The sequence below is a fragment of the Crinia signifera genome, chromosome 5 (assembly GCF_055691185.1).
Source record: "Crinia signifera chromosome 5, ASM5569118v1, whole genome shotgun sequence".
NCBI classification, from domain to species: domain Eukaryota; kingdom Metazoa; phylum Chordata; class Amphibia; order Anura; family Myobatrachidae; genus Crinia; species Crinia signifera.
In genome coordinates this window covers 7,355,285-7,382,231 of record NC_139221.1, presented here as the reverse complement: position 1 = coordinate 7,382,231, position 26,947 = coordinate 7,355,285, and the positions used below count along the sequence as shown (strand labels likewise).

The 26,947-nt window shown below is 60.5% G+C and overlaps 1 protein-coding gene across 8 annotated transcripts in view; it reads left to right on the top strand.

Moving 5' to 3' along the window:
- Positions 1–26,128, top strand: part of MAP4 (microtubule associated protein 4) — a 137,711-nt gene extending 111,583 nt beyond the window's left edge. For 4 of the 8 annotated variants that reach the window (XM_083186600.1, XM_083186598.1, XM_083186602.1 and 1 more), the window contains 5 exons: positions 15,071–15,127; positions 15,478–15,559; positions 17,700–17,776; positions 17,906–18,071; positions 22,451–22,590. In XM_083186600.1, the coding sequence (XP_083042726.1) occupies positions 15,071–15,127; positions 15,478–15,559; positions 17,700–17,776; positions 17,906–18,071; positions 22,451–22,458 (390 nt within the window). In that variant the 3' untranslated portion in view covers positions 22,459–22,590. Of the gene's footprint in view, positions 1–15,070; positions 15,128–15,477; positions 15,560–17,699; positions 17,777–17,905; positions 18,072–22,450 lie in introns of all 8 variants that reach the window. The other 4 variants (XM_083186601.1, XM_083186605.1, XM_083186604.1 and 1 more) reach the window with 2 other exon arrangements.
- Positions 26,129–26,947: the final 819 nt, after the last annotated feature.

Here is a 26,947-nt window from a genome sequence, read left to right as displayed (position 1 = left end):
AAAGCTCCACCCATATACACTGTACACTGGGGATCACTGCTCCCTATGAGGTGAAGCTCCGCCCATATACACTGTACACTGGGATCACTGCTCCCTAGAGGTAAAGCTCCACCCATATACACTGTACAATGGGGATCACTGCTCCCTATGAGGTAAAGCTCCGCCCATATACACTGTACACTGGGGATCACTGCTCCCTATGAGGTAAAGCTCCACCCATATACACTGTACACTGGGGATCACTGCTCCCTATGAGGTAAAGCTCCGCCCATATACACTGTACACTGGGGATCACTGCTCCCTATGAGGTAAAGCTCCGCCCATATACACTGTACAATGGGGATCACTGCTCCCTATGAGGTAAAGCTCCGCCCATATACACTGTACACTGGGGATCACTGCTCCCTCTGAGGAAAAGCTCCGCTTATGTACGCTGGGGATCACTGCTCCCTATGAGGTGAAGCTCCGCCCAAATATACACTATACAATGGGGATCACTGCTCCCTATGAGGTAAAGCTCCGCCCATATACACTGTACACTGGGGCACTGCTCCCTATGAGGAAAAGCTACGCCCATATGCACTGTACACTGGGGATCACTGCTCCCTATGAGGTAAAGCTCCACCCATATACACTGGGGATCACTGCTCCCTATGAGGTGAAGCTCCGTCCTTGTACACTGGGGATCACTGCTCCCTATGAGGTAAAGCTCCACCCATATACACTGGGGATCACTGCTCCCTATGAGGTGAAGCTCCGCCCCTATACACTGTACACTTGGGATCACTGCTCCCTTTGAGGTAAAGCTCCGCCCATATACACTGTACACTGGGGATCACTGCTCCCTATGAGGTAAAGCTCCGCCCATATACACTGTACACTGGGGATCACTGCTCCCTATGAGGAAAAGCTCCTCCCATATACACTGTACACTGGGGATCACTGCTCCCTATGAGGTAAAGCTCCGCCCATATACACTGTACACTGGGGATTACTGCTCCCGATGAGGAAAAGCTCTGCCCATATACACTGTACACTGGGGATCACTGCTCCCTATGAGGAAAAGCTCCGCCCATATACACTGTACACTGGGGATCACTGCTCCCGATGAGGAAAAGCTCCGCCCCATATACACTGTACACTGGGGATCACTGCTCCCTATGAGGTGAAGCTCTGCCCATATACACTGTACACTGGGGATCACTGCTCCCTATGAGGAAAAGCTCCGCCCATATACACTGTACACTGGGGATCACTGCTCCCTATGAGGTGAAGCTCTGCCCATATACACTGTACACTGGGGATCACTGCTCCCTCTGAGGAAAAGCTCTGCCCACACTTGCCGCTGGCATCCTGTAGAGGAGGTAGGGCCTGGTCACACCCCCGCACTTGCCGCTGGCATCCTGTAGAGGAGGTAGGGCCTGGTCACACCCCCGCACTTGCCGCTGGCATCCTGTAGAGGAGGTAGGGCCTTGTCACACCCCCGCACTTGCCGCTGGCATCGTGTAGAGGAGGTAGGGCCTGGTCACACCCCCGCACCTGCCGCTGGCATCGTGTAGAGGAGGTAGGGCCTGGTCACACCCCCGCACCTGCCGCTGGCATCGTGTAGAGGAGGTAGGGCCTGGTCACACCCCCGCACTTGCCGCTGGCATCGTGTAGAGGAGGTAGGGCCTGGTCACACCCCCGCACTTGCCGCTGGCATCGTGTAGAGGAGGTAGGGCCTGGTCACACCCCCGCACTTGCCGCTGGCATCCTGTAGAGGAGGTAGGGCCTGGTCACACCCCCGCACTTGCCGCTGGCATCCTGTAGAGGAGGTAGGGTCTGGTCACACCCCCGCACTTGCCGCTGACATCCTGTAGAGGAGGTAGGGCCTGGTCACACCCCCGCACTTGCCGCTGGCGTTGTGTAGAGGAGGTAGGGCCTGGTCACACCCCCGCACTTGCCGCTGGCATCCTGTAGAGGAGGTAGGGCCTTGTCACACCCCCGCACTTGCCGCTGGCATCGTGTAGAGGAGGTAGGGCCTGGTCACACCCCCGCACCTGCCGCTGGCATTGTGTAGAGGAGGTAGGGCCTGGTCACACCCCCGCACCTGCCGCTGGCATCGTGTAGAGGAGGTAGGGCCTGGTCACACCCCCGCACTTGCCGCTGGCATCGTGTAGAGGAGGTAGGGCCTGGTCACACCCCCGCACTTGCCGCTGGCATCGTGTAGAGGAGGTAGGGCCTGGTCACACCCCCGCACTTGCCGCTGGCATCCTGTAGAGGAGGTAGGGCCTGGTCACACCCCCGCACTTGCCGCTGGCATCCTGTAGAGGAGGTAGGGCCTGGTCACACCCCCACACTTGCCGCTGGCATCCTGTAGAGGAGGTAGGGCCTGGTCACACCCCCGCACTTGCCGCTGACATCCTGTAGAGGAGGTAGGGCCTGGTCACACCCCCGCACTTGCCGCTGGCGTTGTGTAGAGGAGGTAGGGCCTGGTCACACCCCCGCACTTGCCGCTGGCGTCGTGTAGAGGAGGTAGGGCCTGGTCACACCCCTGCACCTGTCGCTGGCGTTGTGTAGAGGAGGTAGGGCCTGGTCACACCCCCGCACCTGCCGCTGGCGTTGTGTAGAGGAGGTAGGGCCTTGTCACACCCCCGCACTTGCCGCTGGCATCGTGTAGAGGAGGTAGGGCCTTGTCACACCCCCGCACTTGCCGCTGGCGTCCTGTAGAGGAGGTAGGGCCTGGTCACACCCCCGCACTTGCCGCTGGCGTCCTGTAGAGGAGGTAGGGCCTGGTCACACCCCCGCACTTGCCGCTGGCATCCTGTAGAGGAGGTAGGGCCTAGTCACACCCCCGCACCTGGGATACTGTCACTTCCAGCTCATGCTGTCTTGTTACGTTAGAGATTTGCAGGGAATTGACGCCTGATGTCACTGTAGCTGTATTTCCGATTATCTGCAGTCAGGAATGTGGACGGCGTTCCCACACACGTGCGCAGTCCTGCTTCTCCCCCAGACCTTGCACGTCATGTGGACAGTGTTGTCCCGCAGCCAGGACCGTGTTCACTGACACGCGCATCCTATTCTCCATGTACAAAGGAGTCCCAGTATATATCTGGTGCCTGCAGAATGGCTTATGGGAGATTGACGTACTGTGCATCTAGGGTGACCAACTCATCCCTAATCCGGGACACGTATTAATTACACAGGTTCTGTGGCAGTTTAAAACCAGGTGAAAGCCAGCCACAGAACCTGTGTAATTAATACGTGTCACGGATTAAAGGGATGAATTGGTCACCCTATGTGCAGGTTCCCAGCGATCTGGGTTGCTATGGGCAACATCCAATTTTCAATAGAGCTCCTATCTTAGTACATATACCCCTATGATTTTATGCCAATTTTGTCATGTGAGTTACTAGATTGTGTGCAGTATGCAGATGGTCACCCTCCTCCTGGAGACATGGTCACAGATACACCACCTGGTCTGTGTACACACCTGTCCAATCCTACGGGGGATCCAGCCCAGATGGTCACCCTCCTCCTGGAGACATGGTCCCAGATACACCACCTGGTCTGTGTACACACCTGTCAAATCCTACGGGGGATCCAGCCCAGATGGTCACCCTCCTCCTGGAGACCTGGTCACAGATACACCACCTGGTCTGTGTACACACCTGTCCAATCCTACGGGGGATCCAGCCCAGATGGTCACCCTCCTCCTGGAGACATGGTCACATATACACCACCTGGTCTGTGTACACACCTGTCCAATCATCCGGGGGATCCAGCTCCTGGCCAGACGGTCACCCTCCTCCTGGAGACATGGTCACAGATACACCACCTGGTCTGTGTACACACCTGTCCAATCCTACGGGGGATCCAGCCCAGATGGTCACCCTCCTCCTGGAGACATGGTCCCAGATACACCACCTGGTCTGTGTACACACCTGTCCAATCCTACGGGGGATCCAGCCCAGATGGTCACCCTCCTCCTGGAGACATGGTCACAGATACACCACCTGGTCTGTGTACACACACCTGTCAAATCCTACGGGGGATCCAGCCCAGATGGTCACCCTCCTCCTGGAGACATAGTCCCAGATACACCACCTGGTCTGTGTACACACCTGTCCAATCATCCGGGGGATCCAGCTCCTGGCCAGACGGTCACCCTCCTCCTGGAGACATGGTCACAGATACACCACCTGGTCTGTGTACACACCTGTCAAATCCTACGGGGGATACAGCCCAGATGGTCACCCTCCTCCTGGAGACATGGTCACAGATACACCACCTGGTCTGTGTACACACCTGTCAAATCCTACGGGGGATCCAGCCCAGATGGTCACCCTCCTCCTGGAGACATGGTCCCAGATACACCACCTGGTCTGTGTACACATCTGTCCAATACTCCGGGGGATCCATCTCCTGGCCAGACGGTCACCTTCCTCCTGGAGACCTGGTCACTACAGTAACACCACCTGGTCTGTGTACACACCTGTCAAATCCTACGGGGGATCCAGCCCAGATGGTCACCCTCCTCCTGGAGACATGGTCCCAGATACACCACCTGGTCTGTGTACACATCTGTCCAATACTCCGGGGGATCCATCTCCTGGCCAGACGGTCACCTTCCTCCTGGAGACCTGGTCACTACAGTAACACCACCTGGTCTGTGTACACAACTGTCAAATCCTACGGGGGATCCAGCCCAGATGGTCACCCTCCTCCTGGAGACATGGTCACATATACACCACCTGGTCTGTGTACACACCTGTCCAATCATCCGGGGGATCCAGCTCCTGGCCAGACGGTCACCCTCCTCCTGGAGACATGGTCACAGATACACCACCTGGTCTGTGTACACACCTGTCCAATCCTACGGGGGATCCAGCCCAGATGGTCACCCTCCTCCTGGAGACATGGTCAGATATACACCACCTGGTCTGTGTACACACCTGTCCGATCCTCCGGGGGATCCAGCTCCTGGCCAGACGGTCACCCTCCTCCTGGAGACGTGGCCAGATATACACCACCTGGTCTGTGTACACACCTGTCCAATCCTCCGGGGGCTCCAGCCCAGACGGTCACCCTCCTCCTGGAGACATGGCCAGATATACACCACCTGGTCTGTGTACACATCTGTCCATTCCTCCGGGGGATCCATCTCCTGGCCAGACGGTCACCTTCCTCCTGGAGACCTGGTCACTACAGTAACACCACCTGGTCTGTGTACACAACTGTCCAATCCTTTGGGGGATCCAGCTCCTGGCCAGACTGTCACCTTCCTCCTGGAGACATGGTCAGATATACACCACCTGGTCTGTGTACACACCCGTCATCCTCCGAGGGATACAGCTGGTGATTTGGGTCTCCCAGATTTTTTTTTTTTAAACCGGTTCAAAAGTCTTCTGACAAGACCAGATGTCTGGGCTTGTGTGTGTGTGTGTGTGTGTAGTCTGATGTTGGATTGGATGACCTTTTGTACAAGTGTGCCCAGCTTTACGTTAGCTCTGGGCGTATAGAGATGAGTCTGGTCACCATATATACATGATCATCTGCTGCGTATTGTATAGAGACTTACAAAGCTGTTCAAGTCCGACTCCACTGGGAGAAGAGAATTCTGGGACACAGGAGAACAACAGAAATGTTTTAGGTTTCTTAAGTGTAATGGATCTACTAGCACAACACGTGTGAGGTATCTTACTGTATATTAGATCTAGAATCAAGCTCTCTGGTTTGTGAGCCGCCAGTGTGTTACTGCGTCTTTGTCTTCTCCTTTTGCACTGGCTGTTCTTCAGCTGTAGATCAGGCATATTGTATATAGCGTATCTGCAGTATCCAGGACAGACCCAGCCTCCACTTATATTACTTCTTTCTATTTACCTTTCTGCTTATCGTCTGCCTCTCCTGCCTCACGGCCCCGTCTGGCCACCTTGCCTCTCTGCCCCGCCTGGCCACTCTGCCTCTCTCCTGCCTCACGGCCTCGCCTGGCCACTCGGCCTCTCTCCTGCCTCACGGCCCCGCCTGGCCACTCTGCCTCTCTCCTGCCTCACGGCCCCGCCTGGCCACTCTGCCTCACGGCCCCGCCTGGCCACTCTGCCTCTCTCTCCTGCCTCGCGGCCCCGCCTGGCCACTCTGCCTCTCTCCTGCCTCGTGGCCCCGCCTGGCCACTCTGCCTCTCTCCTGCCTCGCGGCCCCGCCTGGCCACACTGCCTCTCTCCTGCCTCGCGGCCCCGCCTGGCCACTCTGCCTCTCTCCTGCCTCGCGGCCTCGTCTGGCCACCCTGCCTCTCTCCTGCCTCGCGGCCCCGCCTGGCCACTCTGCCTCACGGCCCCGCCTGGCCACCCGGACCCTCTCCTGCCTCAAGGCCCCGCCTGGCCACTCTGCCTCTCTCTCTCCTGCCTCGCGGCCCCGCCTGGCCACTCTGCCTCTCTCCTGCCTCGCGGCCCCGCCTGGCCACTCTGCCTCTCTCTCTCCTGCCTCGCGGCCCCGCCTGGCCACTCTGCCTCTCTCTCTCCTGCTTCGCGGCCCGCCTGGCCACTCTGCCTCTCTCTCTCCTGCCTCGCGGCCCCGCCTGGCCACTCTGCCTCTCTCCTGCCTCGCGGCCCCGCCTGGCCACTCTGCCTCTCTCCTGCCTCGCGGCCCCGCCTGGCCACTCTGCCTCTCTCTCTCCTGCCTCGCGGCCCCGCCTGGCCACTCTGCCTCTCTCCTGCCTCGCGGCCCCGCCTGGCCACCCTGCCTCTCTCCTACCTCGCGGCCCCGCCTGGCCACCCTGCCTCTCTCCTGCCTCGCGGCCCCGTCTGGCCACCCTGCCTCTCTCCTGCCTCGCGGCCCCGTCTGGCCACCCTGCCTCTCTCCTGCCTCGCGGCCCCGTCTGGCCACCCTGCCTCTCTCCTGCCTCGCGTTTCCGTCTGGCCACCCTGCCTCTCTCCTGCCTCGCGGCCCCGTCTGGCCACTCTGCCTCACGGCCCCGCCTGGCCACCCGGCCCCTCTCCTGCCTCACGGCCCCGCCTGGCCACTCTGCCTCTCTCTCTCCTGCCTCGTGGCCCCGCCTGGCCACTCTGCCTCTCTCTCTCCTGCCTCGCGGCCCCGCCTGGCCACTCTGCCTCTCTCTCTCCTGCCTCGCGGCCCCGCCTGGCCACTCTGCCTCTCTCCTGCCTCGCGGCCCCGCCTGGCCACTCTGCCTCTCTCCTGCCTGGCGGCCCCGCCTGGCCACTCTGCCTCTCTCTCTCCTGCTTTGCGGCCCGCCTGGCCACTCTGCCTCTCTCTCTCCTGCCTCGCGGCCCCGCCTGGCCACTCTGCCTCTCTCCTGCCTCGCGGCCCCGCCTGGCCACTCTGCCTCTCTCTCTCCTGCCTCGCGGCCCCGCCTGGCCACTCTGCCTCTCTCCTGCCTCGCGGCCCCGCCTGGCCACCCTGCCTCTCTCCTGCCTCGCGGCCCCGCCTGGCCACCCTGCCTCTCTCCTGCCTCGCGGCCCCGCCTGGCCACCCTGCCTCTCTCCTGCTTCTCGCGGCCCCGTCTGGCCACCCTGCCTCTCTCCTGCCTCGCGGCCCCGTCTGGCCACCCTGCCTCTCTCCTGCCTCGCGGCCCCGTCTGGACACCCTGCGCCTCTCCTGCCTCGCGGCCCCGTCTGGCCACTCTGCCTCACGGCCCCGCCTGGCCACCCGGCCCCTCTCCTGCCTCACGGCCCCGTCTGGCCACTCTGCCTCTCTCTCTCCTGCCTCGCGGCCCCGTCTGGCCACCCTGCCTCTCTCCTGCCTCGCGGCCCCGTCTGGCCACCCTGCCTCTCTCCTGCCTCGCGGCCCCGTCTGGCCACTCTGCCTCACGGCCCCGCCTGGCCACCCGGCCCCTCTCCTGCCTCACGGCCCCGCCTGGCCACTCTGCCTCTCTCTCTCCTGCCTCGCGGCCCCGTCTGGCCACCCTGCCTCTCTCTCTCCTGCCTCGCGGCCCCGTCTGGCCACCCTGCCTCTCTCTCTCCTGCCTCGCGGCCCCGTCTGGCCACCCTGCCTCTCTCCTGCCTCGCGGCCCCGTCTGGCCACCCTGCCTCTCTCCTGCCTCGCGGCCCCGTCTGGCCACCCTGCCTCTCTCCTGCCTCGCGGCCCCGTCTGGCCACCCTGCCTCTCTCCTTCCTCGCGGCCCCGTCTGGCCACCCTGCCTCTCTCCTGCCTCGCGGCCCCGCCTGGCCACCCTGACGCTCTCTCCTGCCTCGCGGCCCCGCCTGGCAACCCTGCCGCTCTCTCCTGCCTCACGGCCCCGTCTGGCCACCCTGCCGCTCTCTCCTGCCTCACGGCCCCGCCTGGCCACCCTGCCGCTCTCTCCTGCCTCGCGGCCCCGTCTGGCCACTCTGCCTCACGGCCCCGCCTGGCCTCACGGCCCCGCCTGGCCACTCTGCCTCTCTCTCTCCTGCCTCGCGGCCCCGTCTGGCCACCCTGCCTCTCTCTCTCCTGCCTCGCGGCCCCGTCTGGCCACCCTGCCTCTCTCCTGCCTCGCGGCCCCGTCTGGCCACCCTGCCTCTCTCCTGCCTCGCGGCCCCGTCTGGCCACCCTGCCTCTCTCCTTCCTCGCGGCCCCGTCTGGCCACCCTGCCTCTCTCCTGCCTCGCGGCCCCGTCTGGCCACTCTGCCTCACGGCCCCGCCTGGCCACCCTGACGCTCTCTCCTGCCTCGCGGCCCCGTCTGGCCACTCTGCCTCACGGCCCCGCCTGGCCACCCGGCCCCTCTCCTGCCTCACGGCCCCGCCTGGCCACTCTGCCTCTCTCTCTCCTGCCTCGCGGCCCCGTCTGGCCACCCTGCCTCTCTCTCTCCTGCCTCGCGGCCCCGTCTGGCCACCCTGCCTCTCTCCTGCCTCGCGGCCCCGTCTGGCCACCCTGCCTCTCTCCTGCCTCGCGGCCCCGTCTGGCCACCCTGCCTCTCTCCTGCCTCGCGGCCCCGTCTGGCCACCCTGCCTCTCTCCTTCCTCGCGGCCCCGTCTGGCCACCCTGCCTCTCTCCTGCCTCGCGGCCCCGTCTGGCCACTCTGCCTCACGGCCCCGCCTGGCCACCCTGACGCTCTCTCCTGCCTCACGGCCCCGCCTGGCCACCCTGCCGCTCTCTCCTGCCTCACGGCCCCGTCTGGCCACCCTGCCGCTCTCTCCTGCCTCACGGCCCCGCCTAGCCACCCTGCCTCTCTCCTGCCTCACGGCCCCGTCTGGCCACTCTGCCTCACGGCCCCGCCTGGCCACCCTGCCTCTCTCTCATGCCTCACGGCCCCGCCTGGCCACCCTGCCGCTCTCTCCTGCCTCACGGCCCCGCCTGGCCACCCTGCCGCTCTCTCCTGCCTCACGGCCCCGCCTGGCCACTCTGCCTCTCTCTCTCCTGCTTCGCGGCCCGCCTGGCCACTCTGCCTCTCTCCTGCCTCGCGGCCCCGCCTGGCCACTCTGCCTCTCTCCTGCCTCGCGGCCCCGCCTGGCCACTCTGCCTCTCTCTCTCCTGCCTCGCGGCCCCGCCTGGCCACTCTGCCTCTCTCCTGCCTCGCGGCCCCGCCTGGCCACCCTGCCTCTCTCCTACCTCGCGGCCCCGCCTGGCCACCCTGCCTCTCTCCTGCCTCGCGGCCCCGTCTGGCCACCCTGCCTCTCTCCTGCCTCGCGGCCCCGTCTGGCCACCCTGCCTCTCTCCTGCCTCGCGGCCCCGTCTGGCCACCCTGCCTCTCTCCTGCCTCGCGTTTCCGTCTGGCCACCCTGCCTCTCTCCTGCCTCGCGGCCCCGTCTGGCCACTCTGCCTCACGGCCCCGCCTGGCCACCCGGCCCCTCTCCTGCCTCACGGCCCCGCCTGGCCACTCTGCCTCTCTCTCTCCTGCCTCGCGGCCCCGCCTGGCCACTCTGCCTCTCTCTCTCCTGCCTCGCGGCCCCGCCTGGCCACTCTGCCTCTCTCTCTCCTGCCTCGCGGCCCCGCCTGGCCACTCTGCCTCTCTCCTGCCTCGCGGCCCCGCCTGGCCACTCTGCCTCTCTCCTGCCTCGCGGCCCCGCCTGGCCACTCTGCCTCTCTCCTGCCTCGCGGCCCCGCCTGGCCACTCTGCCTCTCTCCTGCCTCGCGGCCCCGCCTGGCCACTCTGCCTCTCTCCTGCCTCGCGGCCCCGCCTGGCCACTCTGCCTCTCTCTCTCCTGCTTTGCGGCCCCGCCTGGCCACTCTGCCTCTCTCTCTCCTGCTTTGCGGCCCGCCTGGCCACTCTGCCTCTCTCTCTCCTGCCTCGCGGCCCCGCCTGGCCACTCTGCCTCTCTCCTGCCTCGCGGCCCCGCCTGGCCACTCTGCCTCTCTCTCTCCTGCCTCGCGGCCCCGCCTGGCCACTCTGCCTCGCGGCCCCGCCTGGCCACCCTGCCTCTCTCCTGCCTCGCGGCCCCGCCTGGCCACCCTGCCTCTCTCCTGCCTCGCGGCCCCGCCTGGCCACCCTGCCTCTCTCCTGCTTCTCGCGGCCCCGTCTGGCCACCCTGCCTCTCTCCTGCCTCGCGGCCCCGTCTGGACACCCTGCGCCTCTCCTGCCTCGCGGCCCCGTCTGGCCACTCTGCCTCACGGCCCCGCCTGGCCACCCGGCCCCTCTCCTGCCTCACGGCCCCGTCTGGCCACTCTGCCTCTCTCTCTCCTGCCTCGCGGCCCCGTCTGGCCACCCTGCCTCTCTCCTGCCTCGCGGCCCCGTCTGGCCACCCTGCCTCTCTCCTGCCTCGCGGCCCCGTCTGGCCACTCTGCCTCACGGCCCCGCCTGGCCACCCGGCCCCTCTCCTGCCTCACGGCCCCGCCTGGCCACTCTGCCTCTCTCTCTCCTGCCTCGCGGCCCCGTCTGGCCACCCTGCCTCTCTCTCTCCTGCCTCGCGGCCCCGTCTGGCCACCCTGCCTCTCTCCTGCCTCGCGGCCCCGTCTGGCCACCCTGCCTCTCTCCTGCCTCGCGGCCCCGTCTGGCCACCCTGCCTCTCTCCTGCCTCGCGGCCCCGTCTGGCCACCCTGCCTCTCTCCTTCCTCGCGGCCCCGTCTGGCCACCCTGCCTCTCTCCTGCCTCGCGGCCCCGTCTGGCCACTCTGCCTCACGGCCCCGCCTGGCCACCCTGACGCTCTCTCCTGCCTCACGGCCCCGCCTGGCCACCCTGCCGCTCTCTCCTGCCTCACGGCCCCGTCTGGCCACCCTGCCGCTCTCTCCTGCCTCACGGCCCCGCCTGGCCACCCTGCCGCTCTCTCCTGCCTCGCGGCCCCGTCTGGCCACTCTGCCTCACGGCCCCGTCTGGCCACCCGGCCCCTCTCCTGCCTCACGGCCCCGCCTGGCCACTCTGCCTCTCTCTCTCCTGCCTCGCGGCCCCGTCTGGCCACCCTGCCTCTCTCTCTCCTGCCTCGCGGCCCCGTCTGGCCACCCTGCCTCTCTCCTGCCTCGCGGCCCCGTCTGGCCACCCTGCCTCTCTCCTGCCTCGCGGCCCCGTCTGGCCACCCTGCCTCTCTCCTGCCTCGCGGCCCCGTCTGGCCACCCTGCCTCTCTCCTTCCTCGCGGCCCCGTCTGGCCACCCTGCCTCTCTCCTGCCTCGCGGCCCCGTCTGGCCACTCTGCCTCACGGCCCCGCCTGGCCACCCTGACGCTCTCTCCTGCCTCGCGGCCCCGTCTGGCCACTCTGCCTCACGGCCCCGCCTGGCCACCCGGCCCCTCTCCTGCCTCACGGCCCCGCCTGGCCACTCTGCCTCTCTCTCTCCTGCCTCGCGGCCCCGTCTGGCCACCCTGCCTCTCTCTCTCCTGCCTCGCGGCCCCGTCTGGCCACCCTGCCTCTCTCCTGCCTCGCGGCCCCGTCTGGCCACCCTGCCTCTCTCCTGCCTCGCGGCCCCGTCTGGCCACCCTGCCTCTCTCCTGCCTCGCGGCCCCGTCTGGCCACCCTGCCTCTCTCCTTCCTCGCGGCCCCGTCTGGCCACCCTGCCTCTCTCCTGCCTCGCGGCCCCGTCTGGCCACTCTGCCTCACGGCCCCGCCTGGCCACCCTGACGCTCTCTCCTGCCTCACGGCCCCGCCTGGCCACCCTGCCGCTCTCTCCTGCCTCACGGCCCCGTCTGGCCACCCTGCCGCTCTCTCCTGCCTCACGGCCCCGCCTGGCCACCCTGCCTCTCTCCTGCCTCACGGCCCCGTCTGGCCACTCTGCCTCACGGCCCCGCCTGGCCACCCTGCCTCTCTCTCATGCCTCACGGCCCCGCCTGGCCACCCTGCCGCTCTCTCCTGCCTCACGGCCCCGCCTGGCCACCCTGCCGCTCTCTCCTGCCTCACGGCCCCGCCTGGCCACCCTGCCGCTCTCTCCTGCCTCACGGCCCCGCCTGGCCACCCTGCCGCTCTCTCCTGCCTCACGGCCCCGCCTGGCCACCCTGCCGCTCTCTCCTGCCTCACGGCCCCGCCTGGCCACCCTGCCTCTCTCTCCTGCCTCACGGCCCCGCCTGGCCACCCTGCCTCTCTCCTGCCTCACGGCCCCACCTGGTCACCCTGCCTCACGGCCCCGCCTGGCCACCCTGCCGCTCTCTCCTGCCTCACGGCCCCGCCTGGCCACCCTGTCTCTCTCCTGCCTCACGGCCCCGTCTGGCCACCCTGCCTCTCTCCTGCCTCACGGCCCCGCCTGGCCACCCTGCCTCTCTCCTGCCTCACGGCCCCGACTGGCCACCCTGCCTCACGGCCCCGCCTGGCCACCCTGCCTCTCTCCTGCCTCTCGGCCCCGCCTGGCCACTCTGCCTCTCTCCTGCCTCTCGGCCCCGCCTGGACACCCTGCGCCTCTCCTGCCTCGCGGCCCCGTCTGGCCACTCTGCCTCACGGCCCCGCCTGGCCACCCGGCCCCTCTCCTGCCTCACGGCCCCGTCTGGCCACTCTGCCTCTCTCTCTCCTGCCTCGCGGCCCCGTCTGGCCACCCTGCCTCTCTCCTGCCTCGCGGCCCCGTCTGGCCACTCTGCCTCACGGCCCCGCCTGGCCACCCGGCCCCTCTCCTGCCTCACGGCCCCGCCTGGCCACTCTGCCTCTCTCTCTCCTGCCTCGCGGCCCCGTCTGGCCACCCTGCCTCTCTCTCTCCTGCCTCGCGGCCCCGTCTGGCCACCCTGCCTCTCTCCTGCCTCGCGGCCCCGTCTGGCCACCCTGCCTCTCTCCTGCCTCGCGGCCCCGTCTGGCCACCCTGCCTCTCTCCTGCCTCGCGGCCCCGTCTGGCCACCCTGCCTCTCTCCTGCCTCGCGGCCCCGTCTGGCCACCCTGCCTCTCTCCTTCCTCGCGGCCCCGTCTAGCCACCCTGCCTCTCTCCTGCCTCGCGGCCCCGTCTGGCCACTCTGCCTCACGGCCCCGCCTGGCCACCCTGACGCTCTCTCCTGCCTCACGGCCCCGCCTGGCCACCCTGACGCTCTCTCCTGCCTCACGGCCCCGTCTGGCCACCCTGCCGCTCTCTCCTGCCTCACGGCCCCGTCTGGCCACCCTGCCGCTCTCTCCTGCCTCACGGCCCCGCCTGGCCACCCTGCCGCTCTCTCCTGCCTCGCGGCCCCGTCTGGCCACTCTGCCTCACGGCCCCGCCTGGCCACCCGGCCCCTCTCCTGCCTCACGGCCCCGCCTGGCCACTCTGCCTCTCTCTCTCCTGCCTCGCGGCCCCGTCTGGCCACCCTGCCTCTCTCTCTCCTGCCTCGCGGCCCCGTCTGGCCACCCTGCCTCTCTCCTGCCTCGCGGCCCCGTCTGGCCACCCTGCCTCTCTCCTGCCTCGCGGCCCCGTCTGGCCACCCTGCCTCTCTCCTGCCTCGCGGCCCCGTCTGGCCACCCTGCCTCTCTCCTTCCTCGCGGCCCCGTCTGGCCACCCTGCCTCTCTCCTGCCTCGCGGCCCCGTCTGGCCACTCTGCCTCACGGCCCCGCCTGGCCACCCTGACGCTCTCTCCTGCCTCGCGGCCCCGTCTGGCCACTCTGCCTCACGGCCCCGCCTGGCCACCCGGCCCCTCTCCTGCCTCACGGCCCCGCCTGGCCACTCTGCCTCTCTCTCTCCTGCCTCGCGGCCCCGTCTGGCCACCCTGCCTCTCTCTCTCCTGCCTCGCGGCCCCGTCTGGCCACCCTGCCTCTCTCCTGCCTCGCGGCCCCGTCTGGCCACCCTGCCTCTCTCCTGCCTCGCGGCCCCGTCTGGCCACCCTGCCTCTCTCCTGCCTCGCGGCCCCGTCTGGCCACCCTGCCTCTCTCCTTCCTCGCGGCCCCGTCTGGCCACCCTGCCTCTCTCCTGCCTCGCGGCCCCGTCTGGCCACTCTGCCTCACGGCCCCGCCTGGCCACCCTGACGCTCTCTCCTGCCTCACGGCCCCGCCTGGCCACCCTGCCGCTCTCTCCTGCCTCACGGCCCCGTCTGGCCACCCTGCCGCTCTCTCCTGCCTCACGGCCCCGCCTGGCCACCCTGCCTCTCTCCTGCCTCACGGCCCCGTCTGGCCACTCTGCCTCACGGCCCCGCCTGGCCACCCTGCCTCTCTCTCATGCCTCACGGCCCCGCCTGGCCACCCTGCCGCTCTCTCCTGCCTCACGGCCCCGCCTGGCCACCCTGCCGCTCTCTCCTGCCTCACGGCCCCGCCTGGCCACCCTGCCGCTCTCTCCTGCCTCACGGCCCCGCCTGGCCACCCTGCCGCTCTCTCCTGGCCTCACGGCCCCGCCTGGCCACCCTGCCTCTCTCTCCTGCCTCACGGCCCCGCCTGGCCACCCTGCCTCTCTCCTGCCTCACGGCCCCACCTGGTCACCCTGCCTCACGGCCCCGCATGGCCACCCTGCCGCTCTCTCCTGCCTCCACGGCCCCGCCTGGCCACCCTGTCTCTCTCCTGCCTCACGGCCCCGTCTGGCCACCCTGCCTCTCTCCTGCCTCACGGCCCCGCCTGGCCACCCTGCCTCTCTCCTGCCTCACGGCCCCGACTGGCCACCCTGCCTCACGGCCCCGCCTGGCCACCCTGCCTCTCTCCTGCTCTCGGCCCCGCCTGGCCACTCTGCCTCTCTCCTGCCTCTCGGCCCCGCCTGGCCACTCTGCCTCTCTCCTGCCTCACGGCCCTGCTGGCCACCCTGCCTGACGGCCCCGTCTCTTCCTTCTCTCCAATCTGACAACAAACTAAATAACATATTATTCACAGGTAACAAATGCTGCAAAGCCGCCCTCATCCAGCAACATGAAAGCAGGCGGTGCCAATGTGAGTAATGGGGTCACTGTCACCACCTCCTTCTGTCCTCACTACTGAACTGTCAGCCTTTAACCAAGGAGTTTTCATTCCAAAATATCCGCTTTTCTCCATGATTAATGCTCCATTTGTCCCATGGGCTTCCTGCTGTAGGTTCGTCCTGCTGTCTGGATTCATCACTGTTTCCTTCTCTTATTATGAATGTTCCAGCAGGAAGTAACCCTGTGTATCTCCAGATATCCTGGCTCAGGGAACCCCGGCCATGTATTTAAGGAATGGGGATGATAGATGTTGTGGCGGCGGCGGCTGATCACAGTAACGGGTGGGGTTATTGGTTATTGATGTTTCTTCTCCTTTTCTAGGTGCAAATCCTGAACAAGAAAGTTGACTTATCAAAGGTTGCTGCCAAGTGTGGCTCAAAAACGAATATTAAGCACAAGCCAGGTAAATGGTAGGATTCATACCAGGAGGTTGTGCCCTGGCAGCGTGGGGGTGGCTGCATTCTGGCAAAGGAGAGGCATGGGGGGAGAGGCTGCACTCTGGGGTAGGGGCTGCAGTGTGGTGGAGGCTGCACTCTGGGGTAGGGGCTGCAGTGTGGTGGAGGCTGCACTCTGGGGAAGGGGCTGCAGTGTGGGGGGAGGCTGCACTCTGGGGTAGGGGCTGCAGTGTGGGGGGAGGCTGCACTCTGGGGTAGGGGCTGCAGTGTGGGGGGAGGCTGCACTCTGGGGAAGGGGCTGCAGTGTGGGGGGAGGCTGCACTCTGGGGTAGGGGCTGCAGTGTGGGGGGAGGCTGCACTCTGGGGTAGGGGCTGCAGTGTGGGTAGGGGCTGCACTCTGGGGAAGGGGCTGCAGTGTGGTGGAGGCTGCACTCTGGGGTAGGGGCTGCAGTGTGGTGGAGGCTGCACTCTGGGGTAGGGGCTGCAGTGTGGTGGAGGCTGCACTCTGGGGTAGGGGCTGCAGTGTGGGGGGAGGCTGCACTCTGGGGTAGGGGCTGCAGTGTGGGGGGAGGCTGCACTCTGGGGTAGGGGCTGCAGTGTGGTGGAGGCTGCACTCTGGGGTAGGGGCTGCAGTGTGGTGGAGGCTGCACTCTGGGGAAGGGGCTGCAGTGTGGTGGAGGCTGCACTCTGGGGAAGGGGCTGCAGTGTGGTGGAGGCTGCACTCTGGGGTAGGGGCTGCAGTGTGGGGGGAGGCTGCACTCTGGGGTAGGGGCTGCAGTGTGGGGGGAGGCTGCACTCTGGGGTAGGGGCTGCAGTGTGGTGGAGGCTGCACTCTGGGGTAGGGGCTGCAGTGTGGTGGAGGCTGCACTCTGGGGTAGGGGCTGCAGTGTGGGGGGAGGCTGCACTCTGGGGTAGGGGCTGCAGTGTGGGGGGAGGCTGCACTCTGGGGTAGGGGCTGCAGTGTGGGGGGGAGGCTGCACTCTGGGGTAGGGGCTGCAGTGTGGTGGAGGCTGCACTCTGGGGTAGGGGCTGCAGTGTGGTGGAGGCTGCACTCTGGGGAAGGGGCTGCAGTGTGGTGGAGGCTGCACTCTGGGGAAGGGGCTGCAGTGTGGTGGAGGCTGCACTCTGGGGTAGGGGCTGCAGTGTGGGGGGAGGCTGCACTCTGGGGTAGGGGCTGCAGTGTGGGGGGAGGCTGCACTCTGGGGTAGGGGCTGCAGTGTGGGGGGAGGCTGCACTCTGGGGTAGGGGCTGCAGTGTGGTGGAGGCTGCACTCTGGGGAAGGGGCTGCAGTGTGGTGGAGGCTGCACTCTGGGGTAGGGGCTGCAGTGTGGGGGGAGGCTGCACTCTGGGGTAGGGGCTGCAGTGTGGGGGGAGGCTGCGCTCTGGGGTAGGGGCTGCAGTGTGGGGGGAGGCTGCGCTCTGGGGTAGGGGCTGCAGTGTGGGGGGAGGCTGCACTCTGGGGTAGGGGCTGCAGTGTGGTGGAGGCTGCACTCTGGGGTAGGGGCTGCAGTGTGGTGGAGGCTGCACTCTGGGGAAGGGGCTGCAGTGTGGTGGAGGCTGCACTCTGGGGTAGGGGCTGCAGTGTGGTGGAGGCTGCACTCTGGGGTAGGGGCTGCAGTGTGGGGGGAGGCTGCACTCTGGGGTAGGGGCTGCAGTGTGGGGGGAGGCTGCACTCTGGGGTAGGGGCTGCAGTGTGGGGGGAGGCTGCACTCTGGGGTAGGGGCTGCAGTGTGGGTAGGGGCTGCACTCTGGGGAAGGGGCTGCAGTGTGGTGGAGGCTGCACTCTGGGGTAGGGGCTGCAGTGTGGTGGAGGCTGCACTCTGGGGTAGGGGCTGCAGTGTGGGGGGAGGCTGCACTCTGGGGTAGGGGCTGCAGTGTGGGGGGAGGCTGCACTCTGGGGTAGGGGCTGCAGTGTGGGTAGGGGCTGCACTCTGGGGTAGGGGCTGCAGTGTGGGGGGAGGCTGCACTCTGGGGTAGGGGCTGCAGTGTGGGGGGAGGCTGCACTCTGGGGTAGGGGCTGCAGTGTGGTGGAGGCTGCACTCGGCTTTTCAGAGGAGATAAGTGGTGACTTCCTGGGGATCAGGCTGAGCTTACAGCGAATCTGTGGAGCGCAGCTGCCAAGTGACGCAATTCTGGTTATAATTGTAGGTGGCGCTGACTCCAAGTCCGAGGGAAACGCCAAGAAAGGGGAAGTGACGAAGCAGATAGCACAGGAAGTGGTAAAGGTGAGTTACAGCAATAGTGGGAGGTAACGTGTGGGGTTGACACGGGTATGTGCTGCAATACCTGATGTTACTGTCCCCCAGCACATTAAAGGCTTGTTAGTAAGAGTCTTCTCTCTTACCCTGACACAGGAAAATGGGGAGGGCCAGGCCACGCCTCCACAGAACAGTGACGTAGCGGCACCCATAGAAACAATAGCCGAGGACACCCGAGAAAATGGCGTAGGGGAGACGCCAACCGTGAACGGCAGCAACCAAAGGGAAATCCAGAGCTTCAATACCCTCATACCAGAGACAAGTAAGAACCACGGCTACGGTGACCGGACTCTGGGGGGGGTCATATTAGTTGTAGCCCCACCTGTCCCGTGGGAATCCATTTATTGGTTCCACAGGTGCTGGTAATGGAGGGGGGGAGGGGTTGTTCTAGACTACAGATAACCAGTTCCCCCAGCACAGTACAATAGGCCAGCAAGAGACTTAGATCCTACATGATGATAATATGTAATTGTACATGTGACACTGTTATGGCTAGGTCTGGGACAGATGGATATATGTCATAGTACATGTAACACTGTTACGGCTAGGCTGGGATAGTGTTACATGTACAATGACATACATCCATCTGTCCCAGCCTAGCCGTAACAGTGTCACATGTACAATGACATACATCCCTCTATCCCAGCCTAGCCGTAACAGTGTTACATGTACTATGACATATATCCATCTGTCCCAGGCCTAGCTGTAACCGTGTCACATGTACAATGACATACATCCCTCTGTTACGGCTAGGCTGGGATAGAGGGATGTATGTCATTGTACATGTGACACTGTTACGGCTAGGCTGGGACAGATGGATGTATGTCATTGTACATGTGACACTGTTACGGCTAGGCTGGGACAGATGGATGTATGTCATTGTACATGTGATACTGTTACGGCTAGGCTGGGATAGAGGGATGTATGTCATTGTACATATGATACTGTTACGGCTAGGCTGGGATAGATAGATGGATGTATGTCATTGTACATATGATACTGTTACGGCTAGGCTGGGATAGATAGATGGATGTATGTCATTGTACATATGATACTGTTACGGCTAGGCTGGGATAGATAGATGGATGTATGTCATTATACATGTAACACTGTTACGGCTAGGCTGGGACAGATAGATGTATGTCATTGTACATGTGATACTGTTACGGCTAGGCTGGGACAGATGGATGTATGTCATTGTACATGTGACACTGTTACGGCTAGGCTGGGATAGAGGGATGTATGTCATTGTACATGTGATACTGTTACAGCTAGGCTGGGATAGATGGATGTATGTCATTGTACATATGATACTGTTACGGCTAGGCTGGGATAGAGGGATGTATGTCATTGTACATGTGACACTGTTACGGCTAGGCTGGGATAGATGGATGTATGTCATTGTACATGTGATACTGTTACAGCTAGGCTGGGATAGAGGGATGTATGTCATTGTACATGTGATACTGTTACGGCTAGGCTGGGACAGATGGATGTATGTCATTGTACATGTGATACTGTTACGGCTAGGCTGGGATAGATGGATGTATGTCATTGTACATGTGATACTGTTACAGCTAGGCTGGGATAGAGGGATGTATGTCATTGTACATGTGATACTGTTACGGCTAGGCTGGGACAGATGGATGTATGTCATTGTACATGTGATACTGTTACGGCTAGGCTGGGATAGAGGGATGCATGTCATTGTACATATGATACTGTTACAGCTAGGCTGGGACAGATGGATGTATGTCATTATACATGTAACACTGTTACGGCTAGGCTGGGACAGATAGATGTATGTCATTGTACATGTGATACTGTTACGGCTAGGCTGGGACAGATGGATGTATGTCATTGTACATGTGACACTGTTACGGCTAGGCTGGGATAGAGGGATGTATGTCATTGTACATGTGATACTGTTACAGCTAGGCTGGGATAGATGGATGTATGTCATTGTACATATGATACTGTTACGGCTAGGCTGGGACAGATGGATGTATGTCATTGTACATGTGATACTGTTACGGCTAGGCTGGGATAGATGGATGTATGTCATTGTACATGTGATACTGTTACAGCTAGGCTGGGATAGAGGGATGTATGTCATTGTACATGTGATACTGTTACGGCTAGGCTGGGACAGATGGATGTATGTCATTGTACATGTGATACTGTTACGGCTAGGCTGGGATAGAGGGATGCATGTCATTGTACATATGATACTGTTACAGCTAGGCTGGGACAGATGGATGTATGTCATTGTACATGTGACACTGTTACGGCTAGGCTGGGACAGATGGATATATGTCATTGTACATGTAACACTGTTACGGCTAGGCTGGGATAGAGGGATGCATGTCATTGTACATGTGATACTGTTACGGCTAGGCTGGGACAGATGGATATATGTCATTGTACATGTAACACTGTTACGGCTAGGCTGGGACAGATGGATGTATGTCATTGTACATGTGACACTGTTACGGCTAGGCTGGGATAGAGGGATGTATGTCATTGTACATGTGACACTGTTACGGCTAGGCTGGGATAGAGGGAGGTATGTCATTGTACATGTGACACTTACGGCTAGGCTGGGACAGATAGATGTATGTCATTGTACATGTGATACTGTTACGGCTAGGCTGGGATAGAGGGATGTATGTCATTGTACATGTGATACTGTTAAGGCTAGGCTGGGATAGATGGATGTATGTCATTGTACATGTGACACAGTTACGGCTAGGCTGGGATAGAGGGATGTATGTCATTGTACATGTGATACTGTTAAGGCTAGGCTGGGATAGAGGGATGTATGTCATTGTACATGTGACACTTACGGCTAGGCTGGGACAGATAGATGTATGTCATTGTACATGTGATACTGTTACGGCTAGGCTGGGATAGATGGATGTATGTCATTGTACATGTGACACAGTTACGGCTAGGCTGGGATAGAGGGATGTATGTCATTGTACATGTGATACTGTTACGGCTAGGCTGGGATAGAGGGATGCATGTCATACATCCATCTGTCCCAGCCTAGCTGTAACAGTATCATATGTACAATGTCATTATACATGTAACACTGTTACAGCTAGGCTGGGATAGATGGATGTATGTCATTGTACAAGGTGATACTGTTACGGCTGGGATAGAGGGATGTATGTCATTATACATGTAACACTGTTACGGCTAAGCTGGGACAGATAGATGTATGTCATTGTACATGTGATACTGTTACGGCTAGGCTGGGATAGAGGGATGTATGTCATTGTACATGTGACACTTACGGCTAGGCTGGGACAGAGGGATGTATGTCATTGTACATGTGATACTGTTACGGCTGGGATAGAGGGATGTATGTCATTGTACATGTGATACTGTTACGGCTAGGCTGGGACAGAGGGATGTATGTCATTGTACATGTGATACTGTTACGGCTGGGATAGATAGATGGATGTATGTCATTGTACATGTGATACTGTTACGGCTAGGCTGGGATAGAGGGATGTATGTCATTGTACATGTGATACTGTTTCGGCTAGGCTGGGATAGAGGGATGTATGTCATTGTACATGTGATACTGTTTCGGCTAGGCTGGGATAGAGGGATGTATGTCATTGTACATGTGACACTGTTACGGCTAGGCTGGGATAGAGGGATGTATGTCATTGTACATGTGATACTGTTACGGCTAGGCTGGGATAGAGACCAGTTAATAGACTATCCTGCCCCATCAGACAGTCTCCTCCTAAACATGACTGGTCCCCTCTCCTCCGGCGGTCTCCGCGGTTACTGACAGTGATGTGTCTGTGATTACACATATAAAGCGGCCATCTTGTTCCATTAGACGGCCCCTCCTGCACATGACTGGTCCCCTCTCCTCCGGCGGTCTCTGCGGTTACTGTGACTGTTCCCATCTCCTCCGGTGGTCTCCGCGGTTACTGTGACTGTTCCCATCTCCTCCGGTGGTCTCCGCGGTTACTGTGACTGTTTCCCTCTCCTCCGGTGGTCTCCGCGGTTACTGTGACTGGTCCCCTCTCCTCCGGTGGTCTCCGCGGTTACTGTGACTGGTCCCCTCTCCTCCGGTGGTCTCCGCGGTTACTGTGACTGGTCCCCTCTCCTCCGGTGGTCTCCGCGGTTACTGTGACTTGTCCCCTCTCTTCCGGTGGACTCCGCGGTTACTGTGACTGGTCCCCTCTCCTCCGGTGGTCTCCGCGGTTACTGTGACTGGTCGCCTCTCCTCAAGTGGTCTCCTGGTCCCCTCTCCTCTGGTGGTCTCCTGGTCCCCTCTCCTCTGGTGGTCTCCTGGTCCCCTCTCCTCTGGTGGTCTCCTGGTCCCCTCTCCTCCGGCGGTCTCCTGGTCCCCTCTCCTCCGGCGGTCTCCTGGTCCCCTCTCCTCCGGCGGTCTCCTGGTCCCCTCTCCTCTGGCGGTCTCCTGGTCCCCTCTCCTCTGGCGGTCTCCTGGTCCCCTCTCCTCTGGCGGTCTCCTGGTCCCCTCTCCTCTGGTGGTCTCCGCGGTTACTGTGACTGGTCCCCTCCCCAGTGGTCTCTGCGGTTACTGACAGTGATGTGTTTGTGTGATTAGTGCTTAGTTGTATTATCTCAGAAACAAATGCTTTTATTTTCCAGGCATCTAATGATGAATTTGTGGTGTCGTCTCCCATCTCTCTCATTGTCTGATCTCCTCCCTGTACAACTCCCACCATCTCCTCCTTCCCACTTGTTCTCCACCCACCTCCGAAATCGTCACACTGTTTCCCTGCAGATTAAGAGCTCGTCGGGCTGCCAGCGAGAGATGGACCACGGAGAAGGTGTCTTCACCCTAATCAGCCTTCATCCAGCACTTACATCCCTGCTCCACCCATAGCGCACCAGCGAGAGGGCAAGGGGTCCATCTGCCGCTTCTTCCACCGCAAGGCTTTGTACCCCCCATCAGTCACATTCTGCACTTTCTGAGAGATGGCCGGCCCGAGGTCTTCACCTGGTGTCTGGCTACGGTGATGGTGGGGGTGGAAGGCAGATGCGCTGTGTAATGAATTGTCTGTTGTGTCTTTTTAGGACGGTTTCTATGAATTGGGTGTATTTTAGCAGTTTATTTCTGGTCATTTTCTAGAACAAGTCCGTGGACTGTACCACAGCTCTTCCCGTGTGTATGGCGCGAGCGCGTACAGTCCCATAAACACGTGTATTCTTATTTAATGAACAAATCGCAAATGACGACAATCTGTAAATTGTCTTCTGCGGGTGGGAGAACGAGGTTACGGCGCAGCGGGCAGTCCCATCACCCAGCCAGAGACCAGGGTCAGGAAGCCACCGTCGGCCGGTTACCTCGGTTGCTCTGTGACGCCATCCCCATTGCGACCTTGTGTTCCTGTATAATTATTTAATATTAATAATGATAAATGTTAAGTATATATATATATGACACTTGCACACAACGTAGACTCGTCTGTACTGTAGGATTCCAGAACTCCGTCTTGCGTTGCTGTGGAATTCCTGTACTTCTCTCTGCGATGCTTTCGTATCTCATATCCCGGTCTCCTTAGTCGGCGACTGGGGGCTCTGCAGTGCTAGCTACATAACATATCGAGCAGTTGTGACTGTTTTTGTTTTTTTCTGTTCTATTATTGAAGGGTGGGGTCAGTTATGTTGGGCAGAGGCATGTTACCATGGGAAACGCTGTGTATGTGATGTCTGCCAGGACCTGTGAATCAGATTACCTCTCCTTCCATGTACTTTACCGAGGTTCTCTGTTATCCGGGGACTGCGCCCTCCATACCAGGAGCGAAGGAAAGCAGCGGGGTCCTTCATTACGTGGACCTCGGGGGAGGTGATGAGAGCCGATCCGGCTCTGGGAGTTATGGGACGTAGTGTAGATCCAGTGACCGTGTCTGTGTGACACGGGTCTGGACGAGGAATGCTGGGTAATTGTGATATGAAGGGGAGAGCGCGATGACAGGTGCCTTCCCCAGAGAAGGAAGCAATGTAAGGACACGTATCGTCTGAAGGTTTAGCAAGTAGAAATAAACGGTTATTTTTTTTTTTTTTTGTACCTTTTTTGTGGTTTGAACTAACATTTTATGTGCTGTGAAAGACACTAAAGACTGACCTGTAAATAGTCTACAATAGACGGGCGAGAGCAGTGCGGCCGAGCGAGATCGTACCCGACACACTCTACCTACACAACATTCTTATTGCACTTGTATTTTTTTATATCTGTATTAAATTTGTTGCATGATTTCTAATAAAATGACATTTAAAATGTGACAAAATTGCAGTGGTCTGATAGTCTGTAACCATGTTCTCCATGCTCAACCTCTCAGGATTTAGCCGAAATGGTCTGTCATATGCTCTAACCCCCACCCACCGTATCCACACCCCTCCTCCCGCCTGTGCTGTTCCCGGGTCACCCCATTCCCTTTGTTTCCGTAAGACTGGCGTTTCTGGCTTGGGAGCTTGGCTGAAGGTAAACCTTGCCATACATTGATCGGTGCAGAAGGTTACGCACATGTTACTTACGTATGGTCTGTGTTCTCGCTGCCCACTAATATCTGTTATGTCTTAACATAGATCTGCCCCCTGCCAAGGCGGCAATCAACGCCAATCACTTGTAGAGTAGATAAGCCACTACGCTAATACTAATTCATGGCGGTCATCTTCCCCGTTCGTCCTGGTACAGGAGAAGCTGCAGTGGTCTAAGTCCTAGGGTGGCAGTGGTCTAAGTCCTAGGGTGGCAGTGGTCTAAGTCCCAGGGTGGCAGTGGTCTAAGTCCCAGGGTGGCAGTGGTCTAAGTCCCAGGGTGGCAGTGGTCTAAGTCCCAGGGTGGCAGTGGTCTAAGTCCTAGGGTGGCAGTTGTCTAAGTCCCAGGGTGGCAGTGGTCTAAGTCCTAGGGTGGCAGTGGTCACATCTAGTCCTGCTGTGTTTGGATGATGTACAAGTATAACATTGGCTGTGTGCACATCCCCAGCAGAGAGAGACGTGCAGGGTAACTGGCGTCTCCTACCTGGTTCTGCAAGGGAAAAGGTCTCCACAGTGCCCATTTATAGGACTGCTCTTCCCCCACCCCTTTAATAATGTGTTCCCATACATCACATATTATCTAGGGGAAGGTCTCCTGTTATAACTTCCAGCATTTCCAGTCTGTGTTTATCCAGAGTCCCCAGTTGTCACCCCTGTAATGTCCGTCATTCCGACCACTCTATGTGAATAATTCCTAGTCTTGTCGCCCCCCCCCCCCCCCCCGTGACCTCACCCTGTTATATCACGGCCATTCTACATCCTGATACAATTACGCCCTGTGTAACTGAGCAATGGGGGAGCTGTAAGAATTGGAACAAGGGCCCTGGGGCTCCGGATCTGTTACTGGTTTATCCACGGTACCGGTTACGGCTCCGCAGTGATTATACATCCGGTCGGGATGTCTCTGCAATTTTGTATCACGTTTTTCAGCTAGACGCTTACACTAACGAATACAGGTGACAGATGGACCGGACTCCGGTGTAGATGTTTGCAGGCTCCGGTATGTTGGTGTCCGGCAATACTGGCCGTGTCCTGCACCTGGTTCTCCAACATCTGTCCTTATGTCCTGTAATTGCAGTATATAATCCCTTCTCTCCCTATGTGCCAAATGTCTCGCTGCGTGATGTAATCCATCCTGCGCTCTCTGCCGCTAGTCCCGGTAACATAACGTGTGACAGATTGTGACGATATATTGTCCCTTACTGGCCATGCAGCATAAACTCATGGTCATTGGGGTGACGGTCCCTAGGGAAGGAGGAAGCTAGGCCGCCTTGGTTCCTAGAGATCCCTGCAATAACTTTATGGGTAAAGCTTCGGAAACGGTGTATGTCGGGGGGTCCCCCAGTAAGACGTGTGTGTCCCCCAGTAAGACGTGTGTCCAGAGCACAGTTACACATCGCCTGCGACTATCAGACCTTTACCAAATATCCGTAGTAAGTTGAGCACTTTAATGAATCCTCAAAATTCAGCACCAAGAGAACTGACCCTCACCCCAAACTGATGATCATACTGCGCTAATCATGTGATGGCGTTGTCTCGACGGACCCCCGAAGCATTGTGGTATGGGTGCTGTGCTCTGTGTAATGTCCGGGGGGCTGTAGCGGCAGTGGGTGCAGGGAGCTGTATCATGGGGTCAGGTACTGGGTGGGGGTCAGTGCTGGAGCAATGAGGAGGGAAATGTTTTACGCTGCTGAGAAGCCTGTGACAGGTTTCTGTAACTGCCTCTGTTGTTTGTCTTCATAGCAATATCTTAGTGTAAAAGCCTGAAATAAAACTTCCTAGATGTTACTATTGTGTCTCGTTTTATTTATTGCTCCGCCATAGGTGTGTTACAGAGGTTCCGGAGTAGTCGGATCATTGTTGGTTGCATTCATTATTCTCCTTAATGACGGAACCACCCCTGTGAGGGGTGAGGTATCGCTCACCGACCATGTCTGCCGTGACAGCAAGAGGTACTCTGGTACTCACATGCTACAAGCAGATGCAGGGTGTTTATTGTTCAGTCAAATCCTTGCTTAAGAGGATTGCACTTTTGAAGCCTATAGCGGTACGTGCGAAGTGCAATCATCGCTGCATGTTCAGATAAAGCACGGTTTAAAAGTGGTTGCCGGAAAAAGTAAATCCAGGCAAAATGAAGGATTTTACGCCAGCGTAACGGGGAAAGAGTTAGTCCAACAAGCGCCGCAGTTGGATACAAGCTCAGTGATGCGTTTCACAGAAACCGCTTGGGCTTGCACCACAAATAACTGGTTATAACAGATCAACAAAATAAGGTGATGAGGTCACTTCTTGGGGTTCTTTCATTGGCCAGTCATCCTGGATGCTGGTTGGATGGCAGTATAGTCTTTTGTCCACATTTATGACTGGATACAGGCCCACCCAAATGAATCCACAAATCTTCTCTCCATACATTTTCTCCTTCGTCCACTAGGTGGCACTGGAGTTGCTTTACAATGGGGAATAGAAGGTGATCAGAAGAGCATGGACACTTTAAATATTAAACAATGTGGCTAGCTCCTCCCCTTCTACTTCCCTTAAGGCAGTCTTAGATTGTGCCCTGAAAGAGCTGGTCGCTTTTTATTTAATTTTTTTAAGCTTTTGGATTTT